Source organism: Coenobita brevimanus, chromosome 41 (assembly GCF_032717465.1).
Source record: "Coenobita brevimanus isolate Jiangsu-jjx chromosome 41, ASM3271746v2, whole genome shotgun sequence".
Taxonomy (NCBI): Eukaryota; Metazoa; Arthropoda; class Malacostraca; order Decapoda; family Coenobitidae; genus Coenobita; species Coenobita brevimanus.
In genome coordinates, this window is record NC_136994.1 from 17,433,150 (window position 1) to 17,449,741 (window position 16,592).

Below are 16,592 nucleotides of genomic sequence, written 5' to 3' on the forward strand. Positions count from 1 at the left end.
TCTGCCTGTCACTGTGTCGTTTATGCTTTATTCTTGCTACCTTCCAACAATTATTATTCAGCTTAAGGGTGTGTGGAGCTTTGAAAAGACAGACAGACCAATAAGGATGTGAAGGAGTTTTGTAATGTTGCTGTGGATATGTTAGAGAGCATTAGGAGAAGTACCTTGGGAAGGTTTGGCCAAGTGGCAAGAATGGAGAATGGCAGACTGATGAGAGAGAGTTCGGCCATGTGAAAAGAATGGAGAAAGAGAGACTGATTAGGAAAGTGTATGTGAATGAGGTAGAAGGGTGGGAGGGGAAGGAGGGAACTGAGGATGAGAACTAAACAATGAACCCATAACTAACCCACAATGCCTTAAAATCTACTGAATAAGCTAATTAAGTATTCACATCTTTTTCATGGATACTGTTGTTGTGGATCGAGGTTCAATCTGAAATGTAAACCCAATTGACTGCTTGCTTGAGTTGCCCTTCTCTTGCATTCCAACATCCTCTTGGGGGATAAGAAAGTAGTTGAGAGGTATTTACATAAACAGGCAGATGAGATGCCTAGTTTTATTAGTGCCACCACATGAAGGCATCCCTCTCCAGTACCTGCACCTACTGTAAAAACTCTATATACAAAATTATAACCTGTATGTGGCATTAAAAGCAAGCATTAAAGAAGCACTGTACAATAAATGGGAATAAACACCTATCACTATAAATAATAATGATAATCATAATAATACATCTATCACTGTAAATGATATGATAACAACCATCCATCCATCCATTTACCAATCCATTCAGTCATCATCCAATCTTCTGTTGCCCCACCAGGAGCTCAGTGTAATAATGATAATAATAAAACTTAAATAAGAACATACAGTACGGAACAGTATACAGTATCTACACCTGATCTGGGACTGAAGGGTGAACTGATGGAACATAATAAGTAGAAGCCTTCCTGGATGTCACTGTTGTGGGGGTAGAGATGATGATGATGGCAATGATGATGATGATGATGATGATGATGATGATGCTGACGATGATGATGATGATGATGATGATGATGATGATGTTGTTGTTGTTGATGATAATGATGATGATGATGATACATTGAAAAAGCAAGGAGAAAAATCAAAACACCTCCATGTCACCCTGTCTCCACCATCACACTGCCCATTCTCCAACTCACAAGCCCTTCTCTCTTATATTTCTACATCCCATCCTTTCATCTAATCCTCAATCTCCCCCTCCCCTCCTCCCTCCACCTCACATATATGCTCTTCCAGTCTGTCTCTTATTCTCTCCTCTCCACAAGGGCAAACCAACAGTATCAAAATAAAACACCCTTAAACATAAGAATAAAGCAATTTAGAGTTGAATATAATAATACATAGACTGAGGTGATCTGGACAAGCAGAGAGAGAAAGGAGGATGAAAACTATGTAAAAGGATCTATGACTGTAAATATGGAAGGTGGAGCACCTAGGAAACCTTGAGGTGAGGTCCTACGAAATGACTACGGGGTTGAAGGACTGAGGATTTGTCACGTGTAGCAGTGAGAGACAAGTTAACACAGCTACATGCAGGAACCTAACAAAATCTTTCAAAAACTAAATAAAAATAAATATGTAAATAAATGAATAAATAAAACCTTGCCTTACCATCAATTTACTACTCTACTACAAACCATTTCAAACTACACTTCAACTCAACGGCAAAGATGGGCTACAGCGTGATGAAACCTTACCTAATATCTCTTGCAGGCATAAACAAGGACATTCTAGGAAGGCTGCAGTATCCCTGATTTGTTTCCTCTATGTTCTGACTCTCCTTTGGGTGGTTTAAGGGAGGTATCAGTATCCATGGTCTCGTTACTCTTCGGTGTGACTCTCAATTTGATGGTTTTCTGAGTGCAGTGAGGTAGTTTTCAAGCTAAGCAAAGGATGTGGTCAGGGGCAGAGCCAGGATTTTGTCATGGAGGGCCTGAATCTTGGTTGCCACTGTTCATGAGATACTGCTGCCTGGGAAGTACAGTATTATAACAATGTAGACTAATAAAAAATGTATCTAGTAACAAACTTAAAGGAAACAACCCATGATTAATCATTAGTAGCTCAATGAGTAAAATAAAAACATATAAATAAATAACAAAATGGCTGACTTCCTGTTCAGTTTATTCTTTTGGAAATACAGGGGTCTGGGCCTCTTGGTCAGGGACATGGTCCATAGCATCAAAAAATATTTCCATGCAACTGACACTGTAAATATGGGGTGGGGGTGGGGGGAAGGAAATCAGATTTATACGTAGCAATCAAAGTTTTGTAGGCACTTTTTAGATAATTTGGGGGAGCAAGATGCTATCACATTTTGGACATACTGTAACAGCAAAAAATAATGTTATCATTTGGACAACCTGTCCTACATAAAGATATGGCAAGATTCAGACACAAAGAATGACAAAATCTGAATGTTTCTGAAAATAACGCAAAACTGCATGGGGTTGAAAGGTACTGTATACTAGTGATGGGGGTATGAGTTGGAGAAAGGGCAGTCTGATGATGGAGGACATGGTGTCATGGGAACAATTCATTTGTAGCCACTGCTTCCAAGATTAAGGTGTCTGACTATAGACAAATGAAAAACAGATGTCTCTGCCTGGTAAACACAGTGAAGTTGTGTGTATGCACTGTGTATTAATATGGCATGCTGGAATGTGGTGAGAAACAGATGCAAAATGAAATGAGAGGGATTTAGAGAAGAAAAACTTAGATTGTACATAGTCATCAGCCACACCTTTACATGTATTCCCACCTAACTATGGGGTGAGGTGGCGACAGAAGTAGTAGTTACAACCCCAGACTCATCTGTATATGAACCCAGTAGACTACAGGCTCATAACTCTTCTCCTGCAGACCACCATCTTCCTTTTGGGGGACACAGGAGGAAACTGAGGGATGTTCATAAAACCAAGCAGAGGAGTTGTCTAGTAATATCAGCGTCGCCACATGAAGGCGTCCCTTTCCAGCACTATGGGGTGAGGTATGATCCACACACAAGGAAAGAGAAAGCATACAAGTGGGAACACAAATGACAGTATTCTCAGTGAAATGGGCCCCACACTCATTCACACATCACCCAAGTTCCTGGAATCCTGGCTCCATCTCACAAATCTAACCAGAAATAAAAACAAATGACAATATGTATATAACTTAAAATAGTAAACAAAATTTGAGCTTTACTTTTTCAGTACTAAACATCTCACAACTAAAATCATCTGGTGGTATAGTCTTTCATCTTAACCTGGCCCAAATTTTTTCCTTTTTGCTGTTTATTTCACACAGTTGCAGAAAAAGGTGTTGTTAGAGCTCTGTACTCTTTCCACGGCACTTCCTCATGACTAGCATCATATTCTGATCTTAATTTACTGTTACACCTCAGCATTCAAGATGGCAATTTTAGACCAAGTTAAAGTGAAAAGGGTGTTGTGAGGATACTGAGTGGTTCATAAATAGCAATGAAAACTCACCTGGCGATACCTTGTGTTGTGAGGATGGCTCAAGCTGCTGGTGTGGGTATAAGAGTAGCAGTGAGGGTATGAAATGAATTAACGATACAAGACAGACACCAATAAAGCTGACTGAGCCATAACCACAACACACAAGACATCTCCTGGCAAAGTGAATGAGGAGTGTTACACAAAGACCCGCCTGTATAATTAAAAGGAATCATCATATCAAACAGGTTAATGGAGAGAGAGATTCTGACTCCTTCCCCGTGAGATGCCTCCATATGTTGATTTAAATCATGTTAAAAATGGAGGGGGAGGGTGGGTGGAGAATGAAAGACTGGCAAGGAGAGTGTATGTGACTGAGGTGGAGGGGCAAAGGGGTTGGGAATGACTGAGGATGAGATGGAGGGATGAGACTGACAAGGAGAGTGCATGTGAGTGAGACAGAGGGGAGGGGGGGGGGAGGAAAGAGCAAGAGAAGACTAAAGATGAGATGAAGGGATGGGATGAAGTATATGAGGAAGGGGGTGTGAGCTGGAGAGAGGGCCATCAGATGGCAGAGGACACAGTGCTGTGAAAGTGATTCATTTGTGGCCACTCCTTACAGGATTAAGGCATATACTGATAGATACAAAGATAGATAGGTAGGTAGATAGGCAGACAGATAAATATACATAAAGACAAAGAAGAAAATATGGACATTATAATGACTGTAATATTTAAACAAGACTTATGCATAAAGCTAGGAAAATAACTATGCCCTGTACTCTGCAAAGCTAAGTAATGAAGAGTCAGCAAGAACTTATTAAAAAGTAAATGCTAGATACTGCATCAGGTAAGATAACTACTGTGCCCTACTAAACACTCAGTTTCCTAGTATGCAAGCATGTTGAAGCCCTGCTCTTATAACCAATACGAATATGAAAGAATGAACTAGCTGCTGTTGTCAGTGCTGCTTAACTCCGCTCTGTCAAACAGAGCAGACCTGTTGATCAAAGATAAGCAATTGCTTCTGTGGGGCCATCCTACAGGTACAGTATAATCCAAACACTGTGCAGGGAACCAGCACCCCCTTGTGGTAGACAGCACCTCACCAGAGTTGGACCAGAGTCCTTCCCCAAGGTGAGGTACATGGAAATGTGAGGTAGTGTGGCTCCTGGTTGGATGCCACAACATTGCTCCACCCAGGGTGTACAGTGCCATCTCATGCAGGCTCCCCATCAGTGTCCCTAACTAACAGTACAATACAAATGCTAAACATATGCTTAGGATATTTTGGCATACTGTACAACCACACTACAACACATGGAAAAATACTGTAAGAAAAAAGGAAAAACACAAATAAAACTACTGATAACATGATATAATACTAAATACATCTGTGACTGGGAATACTTCAGCATACACTAATGCACAGTAAACATGAGACACTCTGGGACACAACTTACCAACCATCACACACGAGAGAAAAGCAGGATCAGTATGTAGCCAATATCAGTTAAAAAGAGTTATGCTGTTCACACAGAAGCTAAACTGTTTTAGTATGGGAGAATAAAAAAATGTAAATATTGTACATTTATGCTCAGGGGAAAGGGAAATGGTTGGAGAAAGAGAAGGCATGTAAATCTCACTGTCTGTTATTGTGGAATTTGATGAGTTGTGTCTTGGAGTGCTATAAATGATAAAAAATAACACAATTTTCCTTATATTTCTTAGAGGAAACTGGCAAACTGACTTGGAAGAAAACAATGTAACTTTAACCAGCATTTTTTCTGTACTTTAGTGTGTATGTAATAGCAAAAATGAAAGTTTAAAAAGGGTGATTTACATTAACGTCCCTCCAATGTGAACTAATGCTATAAATGTGTGACTGGAGATACTTGAGCATTACTATAAAATACAGCACATGGGAAACTATGCACATAAAAAGAGTATATGGAAAAATACAGGCAAAAACAAAGCACATGGAAAAATAAAACAAAAACATAACTACTAATAATATTAAGTAATGCTATACACATGACTGGAGATATCTGACATGGAAAAATAATCATTAACATCTAGAACTTTTTTCCCACCTATGGACAAATTAATGAAAAATAAATAATATGAACTAAATTTCTTTTGCTAAATGATTCTTCCATGATTGGCACAAAATAGAACAAGCAGAACAACATTAATTACAATATATACATAAACACAAACTACTTTTTTTACTACAAATGTAATGGCAAAGTAAATACTGTAAAATCTCCTTAAGTCGGAAACCCCTGTAAGATGGATGCAGTTCTGTCTTGCTAGTAACTTGTTGCTTTTGGGTGGTCAATGGTTACCAATAACTGTCATCAACATTATCATCAATTGTCACCCACATCAATTTGCAGTCTGGCCCCTGACATCAATGCACACACCCTACTTGTGAAATAAAGTGAACCACCAGTGATATAATTGAAGTGTAAGTGTAAACATCGGCATAATTATTGTAGAAGTTTATAAGTCTAGTATTATCTTGTCATTTTTTGTTACTTGCATTGTATGTACACATTCCCTAATAAAAAATAAAAAATCTTCCTTAGATGGCCATCTAGGTGGGATTTACGTTCTTTTTTCAATAGATTTTTAAATTGTAAAACAAATCCAATTCCCCCTACGGAAGGGATGGTCCCAGATAAGTCGAACTGGCAGTTAAAAGTTGGACAGGTTTCAGCTCCAGAGTTAAACTTAAGGAGGTATTACTGTATTATAAATCACAAATGCATGAGCAAAATGATCATAATACTGTACAACCAAAGACAAAGAGATTGTGTGAAATTGTGAACTATGCATTGTATGAATTTATGGGAATATGCAAGGTGTGAAAGTTGATACATCTTACCTACACCTCCCATAGCACGAGGTCTTTTCGAAATCAAATAAAATCACATGGTAATGGCAAGAAATCATTGTAGTGAAGGGTTTAAGAGCAAAAGAATGTCAAAAATCATAGCTTAAAATAGGGAATTACTGTGGATATATTTATTCCCACAGTCTTGCCTTGAGTGAGGGTTGTGACTTAGGTGTTTACATTTCAGACGCATAAATACTGTACAGTCAGGATTGGCAACTTGTGCAATCAAGGTCAATAGCTTTGTAAATGACTCAAATTTGCCAAAACCTAACAAACCTTTCTTATCATAATTATCAAGCAAATGGACATCCTGCTTCATTTAAAGACCCTGATGTGTAGAAGATCACAAAGCAAAACAGATCCTACTGATTTATCCCCCAAGTATGTCTACTCTACCCTGACAAAGATCTATAGCCTCTTTTGGCTCAGTTTACAGCCAAGCATTGTCAGATCTGAGGGCTGATTGAGCTTGTAACCATGGAGACTCATTGCTACCTCATTAATTAGGACTCCTAAAATTTAATGCAAGCACAGTTTAGTATTCAAGCTGTAAAAATGACCCAGTTCTGTCAGATGAAAACTGATTATAACAATAAAGTGAGTTGGATTCTGACTTGTTTAACTGCATGTATACAGGAATTATTGACCTTATATGGATATCTACTACCTCTCTCTCTCTCTCTCTCTCACACACATGCATACACAGATGCAGGCATGCTGACAGGTATGCACACACACACACACACACACACACACACACACACACACACACACACACACTTATCAATTTCCCAGCCGATTTGGGGCCCCATATCCCACTATTACACAACACAAAACTTTATAACTCTTCCAAAATAATATGAATGTAAAAAAAAGTAGTAATATCAACACTTCAAATTATACCAAGAACTTCACATGTGACATACATATACATACAAGTACTGTGCAAGGAAATTTAGAAATTAACGGTTGTCCTTCACTTTCAAAACTATATCTAAGAAATGATACGAGAAAATGATGCTGGACTGAGGTAAAAAGCATGTTCTGCAATTACAGGATCTTTTCTGTAATGTATATATTGGTACACAAAATCTAGAGAAAACTGCAGTACTCATTCCTTACTGGGGGGAAAAAAAATGCACTGACATATTTCTGGCACTGCACATCCAAAACCTATTTAAAAAAAAAAAAAAAAAAAAAAAAAAAAAAAAAAAAAAAAAATTAATACCGGTAGATTTTAAATTGTGACACAAGTAAAATGTACAAACTAACACAGAAATTGTACAAAGGTGACAGTACCTCACATCCCCATCCACCTTGAGTTGAAAATGTACAGGACAACAATAAGATAAATCCTGGTAATGTGGGCAGTGATGGTGTTAAAAAGTAGACTGAATTCTCCCCTTGTAATGGTGGTTTTTAGAACACAAATCCTTTATTAACTGGCTTAGAGAGTGTAGTGAAAAGGCAAACTGTGAATTCCCTCCTCATAATGGTGCGTTTTAGAACACAATTCTTTATTACCGTAACTAGAACGAACAGTTTAGTGCACGGTTAGATGAGTACAAATATTCCCAATTGGGCCTTGAAGAGGATCCCTAATCTTGGAATGCACAACAGCATGTTTGTTTTAGTCCGACAAAGATCCCTAAACCCTTTCAGCCCTGTTGATGGCCTAATGTAGTCAGACTGGAGGGCTGATATGACTAGTAACCAAAGACACTCATTCCTACCTCATACCCAAGAGTCACTGAACTTCACACCCACTTCCATCACGTAAATGCAAACTGAATATACCCCTTGAGTGCCCAGTAATTTACCTATTATCCTGTATTTATGAAAGGACATCATAGCCTAAAATGGATAACGAGGGAATGGTTGATAACATTCCATAATTTTCCTCTGTTAGTTTCGTGTGACCTAAACCCAATGAACCCGGGGATGCCCTTTTCATTTGATTCCTGTAACCTCCGGACAAATTTATTCAGCCTGGGACAGACTATACGAGCTGGAGTAGCTTGACACAACCTGACTAAACCCCTCCAGTACGAGACGCCTCTCCGAAGCTGAATACAATCAGTAGCAATATTATTTAAAGGGATGTCGCCCCGATTTGCAATGTTACTATTGAAAAGAATGTTGAAAGATATATAACATGGTCTTACTGCAGGCAGGGGAGTGTAGGAACAGTTTAGCAGCATATATGATACAATGTAGGGTTGTATTTCAAGTGGCTCTGGAGTTTCCTGATTCCCTTCCTTTGTGATTTATTCTGCATATAACACCTAAAGATCCTCCTGTATGTTACAGATGCAAACTACACCCTTTTTACTCTATCTTGGCCTAAAATTGTCATCTCTACACCTCCAATGCTGAGTTTTAACAATAGATTACCACTTGAATATGATGCTAGTCATGAGGAAGTGCTATGGAAAGGACATAGAGCCTTTGCATTTTTTTTTTTTCTGCCACTGAGCTACGTTAAAAAAGCTGCAAAAGTATGAAAATCTGGGCCATGTTAGAGTAAAAACAGTATAGTGTACATCAATATTACAATGACAAATAACATACAAGAGAATGTTAAGGTGTAATATGCAAAATAAATCACAAAGGAAGAGGTGCTATGAAAGCCTCTTTTGCCACCCAGAATACTGCTCACAACCCCCTAAGTACACATACAAATAAAGTCTGTACACATAAAGCAATACCAGGAGCAAAGCAGCTCTGTGTGACTTGCAATCACTGTGTAATGAAACCGTATATATTAAATTCTAACAGCATTCAGTGTGCACTCAAAAGCCACTGTTTCTACCAAGTCCCTACCCCAATCCCTGGCCAAAGTAGTATCAGTGGTAGTGGTTACAACCCCAGGTTCATCTGAATGTGAAGCCAGTGGACTGAAGGCCAAAGTTGTCCTTTTTCTGCAGTCCCTCAACCTACACTCAAAGGATAGGGAGGGAAGTGAAGGATATTTGTATACAGTGACATAGCCAAAGAAGTGACTAAGGTGGCACTGGCCAACCCCGAAATATGCCTGGCCACCCCAATGGTCAGCCCAAATTTCTGTGAGAATACCCTCAAACTCCCTCAAAGAGTTCTGTCTGGCCCCCCATATTCAGGCTTGGCCATTGTTTTTCCACACCACTTTTTAAATTCTAACTACACCCCTGTTTGTATAACCAGGCAGCTCCACCGCTCAGTCATATCAGTGCCACAAGGTAAAGGCATCCCTCTTCAGCACCATATTCCACTTTACATACTGCAATTAGGAATGAGACACAAATGCCAAAGTTCATTTATTTCCCACCGTGTTTTTCAGTGATGATATCCTTAATTGGGTGTGTGCCTCCCTGCACAATCTCAGGTTAAATAGTACAGCTCTATGGCTAATAAGTGCACAGTATACAGTACTCACATGTCAATGAATATGAAAGCTATCTCACCCCTTTTACACTCATCAAACATTCGTGTGCTTCTCTATAAATCTTGAGAAACTCATTTTCTCTCAGAAATGAAATCTTGAGAGACAGACTCTTTCTTGTTAAAGGAAACTTGAGAAATGCACTCTCTCTCTTGGAAATGAAAACCTGAAATGCACTCTCTCACAAATGAAATCTTGATAAATGCTCGCTCTGCCTCTCTCACAAATGAAATACCGGTAATGAGACATTCATTTTCTCACAACTGAAATCTTGAAACTCCTTCTCACAAATGAAATATAGAGAAATGCACTCTCTCTCTCTCACACACACACACACAAATGAACCATATCTTTTAATACATATGTACTAATATGGAATTCTACAGGTATACTTTACATGGAAAATACAGACTAGTGGTTACCCTATTTTCACCTCCCCCTATGATCCCCCTCAGTACCATGATGTCTTTTTCATTTATTGTTTTATCTACTGTCAGACTATTTTTTCACATTAGGTGAGAAATTTGGTTTGGTAGTGAATATCCTCCATAAGCCTCCTTACCCCAAGGAAACTTTGAAAGCTGAGAACATCAATCTGGCATGTTCTGCATTCTACTCTGGTTTCCACCAATTCTTTTATAGCCTAGGTATGGAGACATTCTTCAAATGGAATGTGGTCAGACAAAGCCTTCAGTAACTGCTTCATTATCAGCAGTAGTAGCAGAGTAACAATGGTCTGTCTGGCAAAGCAGATCTATCAACAGCAGGCAAGCAATCATCCCTGCAAGGCCATCCCATGCAGAAAGCCAATGTTCCTTTGCAGTGCAGGTGCAGGGAAACCACTTCATTATGATATAAGAGTACTGTACCGGTACTGTACTCCCCTAAAGTCCATCACATCATTTGTTTGTTACATTGTTATGTCAAGACTTGTGTGATCCTGGCCATACATGAAAGTGTAAACCTTTTTGACCCACTGATGGCAACTAGCACTGGCACTAAATGTTTTGTAGCTCCAGCACAATAACAAGGAAACAAGGGCAACTTTTAAAAATGCCGTATGCCTACTATGACCACTGCAAGCCAAAAAATACACAAGACTTCATGGTACTGAAAGGGTTAACTCCCTGTGAAAGATGCAGTGCACTTGACCCCTCCAAACAAGCTTAAAACTAGCGCTTGGCTCGAGCAATCAGACCTGAAGCTTGTGAGCAGTGACTGGCGGAAACTTTCATTATGCTAGTGTTGTTTATAGCTTGGACATGGTCAAATCCTTCAGTACAATGATGTATACTATTATTTTATTATCATTTGCTTTGGATGTTTTTATTCAGCTATGAAGAGACTTACTTTTTACTTTGTGATCTGCTTTACTGAGGCAACCCAAAGGAGTATTTTCTTCAGGAGAGATTTAATTTTTAATGATGAACCAGTAAAAAAGGGCTATAACAAAACCCTCCAGTAAAAAAAAAAAATTACCTCCTAGTCTAAATAAGGCTGCCAGGATGCAACATGAATAAATTATCAAAGTGTGTGTGTGTGTGTGTGTGTGTGTGTGTGTGTGTGTGTGTGTGTGTGTGTGTGTGTGTGTGTGTGTGTGTGTATTTTTTTTTTTTTTTTTTTTTTACCCATTTGTAGTATACAGGAACTGAGCAATGCTCGTGTTGTCCTGTCTCCAAATCCACATTTATCAAGTCTACCTTTACACACATGAATGTTTTTCTCATGCACCACCTCTTTGTCTAAGTCATTCCAAATATTTAAGTATTTACCTAATATACCTAATTGTGATATACACAGAATGTACTATGCTCGTGGGTTTCCGTCGCTGCTTCTCAATAAGTCAAATTTAGCTTTAAACTCGTTTAAGTTTTTAGACTGGACGATCTCTTTGTCCAGGCTATTTCATAAGTCTATACTTCTGTAAGGAAAGCTGTATTTCTTGATATCCTTCAAGCAGCTTGACTTTTTCAATTTCATTCCGTGTCCTCTTGTTGCTCTCTTATCCCATACAAACAGATCTTCTTTGTCAATTTGATCTACTCCCACCATGGTCCTGAACACTGCAATCATGTCTCTCCTCTTTCTCCTTTCCTCTAAGGAAGGCAAATCCAGCTTTTCCAGCCTCTCTCTGTATGACAGATCTGCCAGACTGGGGACCATCTTGGTTGCTGTTCTTTGCATTCTCTCAATCTTGTTTATATCTTTCTTTTTTGTATGGGGACCACACTACCGCAGCATATTCTTGTGTGTGTGTGTGTGTGTGTGTGTGTGTGTGTGTGTTTAGGTTATTCTTGCAACCTTAAGACAAAAGCAGCATGAACAAAATATTAAAGATGTCACTGTGGACTTTTTTTTAGTATCTTTAAATTAACTCTTGCTAACTTTGGACACCTTTACTGATTTTAGGAGACATTTTCTAACTGGAGGGGGTTATATACGGCCTTCATTTACTCCTCTAATTTATTTGCCTATTTGAATTTACTCTGTCTGTCAGTTGCAATAACAAAATAAAAAGAGGACATTACTGTACTGAAAAGGTCAATGGTTCCTTTACAGTCTCCAGTCTCTATCAAAAGCCATCCACAATGTACAGTACAGTTGGGGACAAAAGTTCACCTAACAGTTCATTCCTTATCTCACTTTCCTTCCCTGGCTAATATTTATAAGAAAGGCTTGGTATGTCTTTCTGTCCTAATATATTTCGCTTCTACTTCTCATTTTCCTCTGCAACCAATTATTCTCATGGTGAATGTGGCTTGTTAAGTTTCACTCCTCTAATATTTCACCTCTTGTATTTCTCACTCTCCTCTACAGGCTAATATTCCTAAGGTGAGAGGGGTTTGATATTCCCTCTTCCACTTCTCACCTCCCTATGCAGACTAATAATCTAAACTCAAGAGAGGCTTGGTATATGTCCCTGCTCACAGATGATTGATAAAATGCGTCAGGAAAGAAAGCAAGACATGTGCCAATCGCGAAGCAGATGCAGTGGAATAGTGAGCAAACTTCTCTCTCCATAATTTCCACATCTCAGGGAGGAAAGTAATAGACATACCCTTAATATAAACATTTGGAACAGTAGATGAACTTTTGTCTCTTAACTGACCTGGGCGATGATGGAACCAAAACCACGACTTCACAACATGCCAACTCTCGGACTTCTTAAACCATGTGCACTGGGGTGAGGTGCGTTTGTGTGGAGGAGTATTAATTCTTCGTACATATATACCAGTGTACCGCATATATACAAACGTTTGACTGGCTATAGATATCTCCTTTACAGTTTATTTTTTACACATCCTTGTTACTATTATTCTTTTCTTCAACATGTTACTACCTGGTATTATTATTTTCTTCATATTATAACTATTTTTTAATGTGTGACTGATTTATCATTTTCTTTTATTCAGTTTTCTTCATACATATGGAATTTCCTTCATCAATTTTTTCATTATACATATATGGTACTTAACTAGTGAGATTTCCACTATAATTCATTCTCTTTTCACTGTGCTTCCATCGGTTACACAATTTCTCAGCTCATATATGCTGTCCTGTGTAAGAAGGATGTAAATTAATATCATCATCATATTTTTATCATCACTATCATCATCTTCTCTGCCCATGAAACAATATGATCACCACATTTTTCAATTACATACTTTTCATCATTATTTTTATTTTCTGTTCTGACACACTTTTCACCATCATCATCATCATCATAACCACAATTTCAATTTTTGCACATTATCACATTTATCATTTCTGCACTGACATTTCTTTTCATCATCATCATCATCACACTTCATAATTTCTGCATTAATATATTTTTCATTATTATTATAGAATAGATAATAGATTCATTATTATTACTTTTATAATTTTTGCATCAATATACCTATACTTTTCATTATCATCATCATCATCATCATCATCATCATCACTTTTTTCATTTTTGCACTGATTTACTTGTCATTTTTCATCATCATCATCACACTTCACATTCTAGCAATATTCAACACTTCACTATCTTGTATTGTCTCAGAAATCATGCAATTAGGAGTTTGTGTTACATACAGTATATAAATTTACATATACAATTCATATACATTTTAGTAAGGAATTTCAGGATATATTAACAATGATACTACTGTTCTGAGAGTTAAATTAGTGACAGAATGAGGGACTGAATCTTCCCTACTTTTTCCTCTTACATATTAATATTTTTGGGAATGTTAAATTATCAGGAGTAAAGGCAGACTTTGTGATGATAAATTCTGTAAGGGTGGATTTCCAAAACATTGCAAATTACTATATACAACGGCTCCTGTCAACTGAGGGAACTTGTATGTTAAATTCTTAGACAGCAACGAAATTCAAATAAGCAAGTTTTCTCTATTTTACTGAGAATTTAATAGCATACAATGATGTCAAAATGAGATACATATACCGTAACAAAGACTGCCTATACTGTATTTTGCACTACCATCTCCCTCCAGTTTTTACCATTTTACCATCTCCTGGGGAATTGAATTAGCAATGGTAGTGCATTTTATGTTACCGTTTCTATGGCGCACAGAACTCCTCCCCACCAAATTTGAAATGGTAATATATATTGAGTTCTCTAATGCATGTAACTTCCTGTCACCAATTTAAAATGGAGATCTATTTTGCGTTAATTTTTCTCCCTGGTGCGTTACATTTTTCTCCTCCCCTTACCAAGTTCAAAATAGTAAAATATTTTGCATCATCCTTTTCCTCTTCTAACATTTCCCCACCAAACTGGGAACAGCAGTACTTTTGGACGACTCTTTCTCCTTTGCTTGAGATTTTTCTGCATGGCTCATCACACACCTCTCCATTCCTCTTTACTCCTCTACACATTTTCTGGGCTATTATCTTCCCCTCTTAATTTGAAATGGTAAAAATATTGTGCCATACCAATGTTTCCTTCGTCAGATATTTCTCCATCAACTTGGAAATAGTAGTACACTTTGCAAAACCTCCTCACTCTTGCTTCTAACCTTTCTACACCTCCTTTTCACATTGGCTGATCCCTTTACACTTTATCCGGGCTGCTACCTCCCTCATCAAAGCAGAAATTATTAAATATTTTGTGGTACCCTTTCGTACTGGTAATATTTTTCACACATAACCCCTTCTCTCTCACTTGTGACTTTATGCACCGCACACCACATCGTCTCTGTTTCACCTGACCCCCTTACACCTTATCCGGATTGCTATCTCTGCTGAGGGTGCGCTGTAGGGCCATGGTTGTGGATGAGATTGAGGATGTGGATGAGATGGATGAAGGGACGGTGGTAGAGGTGCGGTCCTTGAGGGAGGATATGGAGGTGAGGGTTTTCTGGAACCAGGTATTCTTGTTGGCCTGAAGTTCTGTCATGGCGGTGCTTAGCTGGTGAGTTAGATCCTGAAAGAGAGGTGAAGATGGGCTGTTCATCATCATCATCATCATCACCGTCATCATCACCATGACCTTTATTCCTAGCTGACGGAGATGGAGGTGATGTGTTTATTCTAAATCCATATTTTGCATGCACACAGCTGCCACTGTTCTCTAAATAACCAAGACCTGAAGGAAACTTAGCCTGCAAAATTACCTTCTCAAATATCCACTCCATTTCATCCAACCACCATCCAATCCTTTACTCCCCCATGAGAAACAAGGTCCTAGGTCTGGGCAATGCAGTCCAGACATTTAAGGGAAGAATGGCCAGTTGCTAACCCCTCAGTGACATTATGTGATCAGCAAATCCCTACCACCCACTAAATTAAAACTATTATTAGCCACAACCAGTGGGAATGCCTTACTAGATCAGGTACCTCTCTGTTACGTTAGTTATATAGTTACCACCCAATGAAGTAAATAATTTCCTGAGTTAAAAGGAAATATCTAACAATTATTTACAAACGTCACTTACCTGGTTTTTGCATTCATACCCAACCCTGGCAAGCACTGTCTGTCTACCAGGATAAGTTTTGTCTGTCTACCAAGGCAAACTTCAACTATTTACTAGGGCAAGCTCTGTCTATATACCATGGCTTCATCTTTCTACCAGGGCAAGCTTTGACTGTACACTAAAGAAAACCTTATCTGTCTACTAGGATAAGCTTCTTCTGTCTGCTACAACAAACTTCATCCGTCTACTGCGACAATCTTCTTCTGTCTACTAGGGAAAGCTTCAGTTTTTTAGTAGGGCAAACTTAATCTGTCTAGACAGTATTATTTACAGCCATTGCTCACTCACTTGGTTCTTGCACTCTGACTCCACCAGGGCAAGCTTGGTTTGTGCCAACTCCAGCTCCAGTTCCCGAATGGTCTGCTGTAGGCGGGTTACAGCAGGGCTCTCCTCCTCTTGACCCCCTACCTCCCCAGGGGGCCCACATACTGGTGACAACACCCCGCGACACACCTCACATGACCACACCTTACTCTGCAGGAGGACGTATGATTTAGTTCAGCTACTGCTGTGTGTGGGATAAGGTTCTGTTTGGGTACTGCTGTGGGTGATGTAGGGTTTTGTTCTGCTTTTGTTGTGGGAGATGTAGGATTTTATTGTTTTTATTACTGCAAATCTCATATGACCACACCTTACTCTGTGGAGGATGTGTGATTTAATTCTGCACTCATCATGGCTGAAGAAAAAGACTGAAGGAAGGACTCGGATAAAAAAGCACTCTCCTCTTTACCCCCTGCACTGCTAAGGGGCCCACACACCAGGACAATATCCCTCTGCACAACTCACATGACCAAAACTGA

General features: G+C 38.8%; 1 protein-coding gene across 1 annotated transcript in view; it reads right to left on the bottom strand.

Moving 5' to 3' along the window:
* Positions 1 to 15,032: 15,032 nt before the first annotated feature.
* The window catches only part of LOC145397492 (rab GTPase-activating protein 1-like), a 35,018-nt gene continuing 33,458 nt past the window's right edge, over positions 15,033 to 16,592 (bottom strand). Inside the window, exons 20-21 of the mRNA XM_080270550.1 lie at positions 16,081 to 16,266; positions 15,033 to 15,242 (exon numbers count right to left, since the gene is read on the bottom strand). Of these exons, the coding sequence (XP_080126676.1) occupies positions 15,033 to 15,242; positions 16,081 to 16,266 (396 nt within the window). The remainder of the gene's footprint in view (positions 15,243 to 16,080; positions 16,267 to 16,592) is intronic.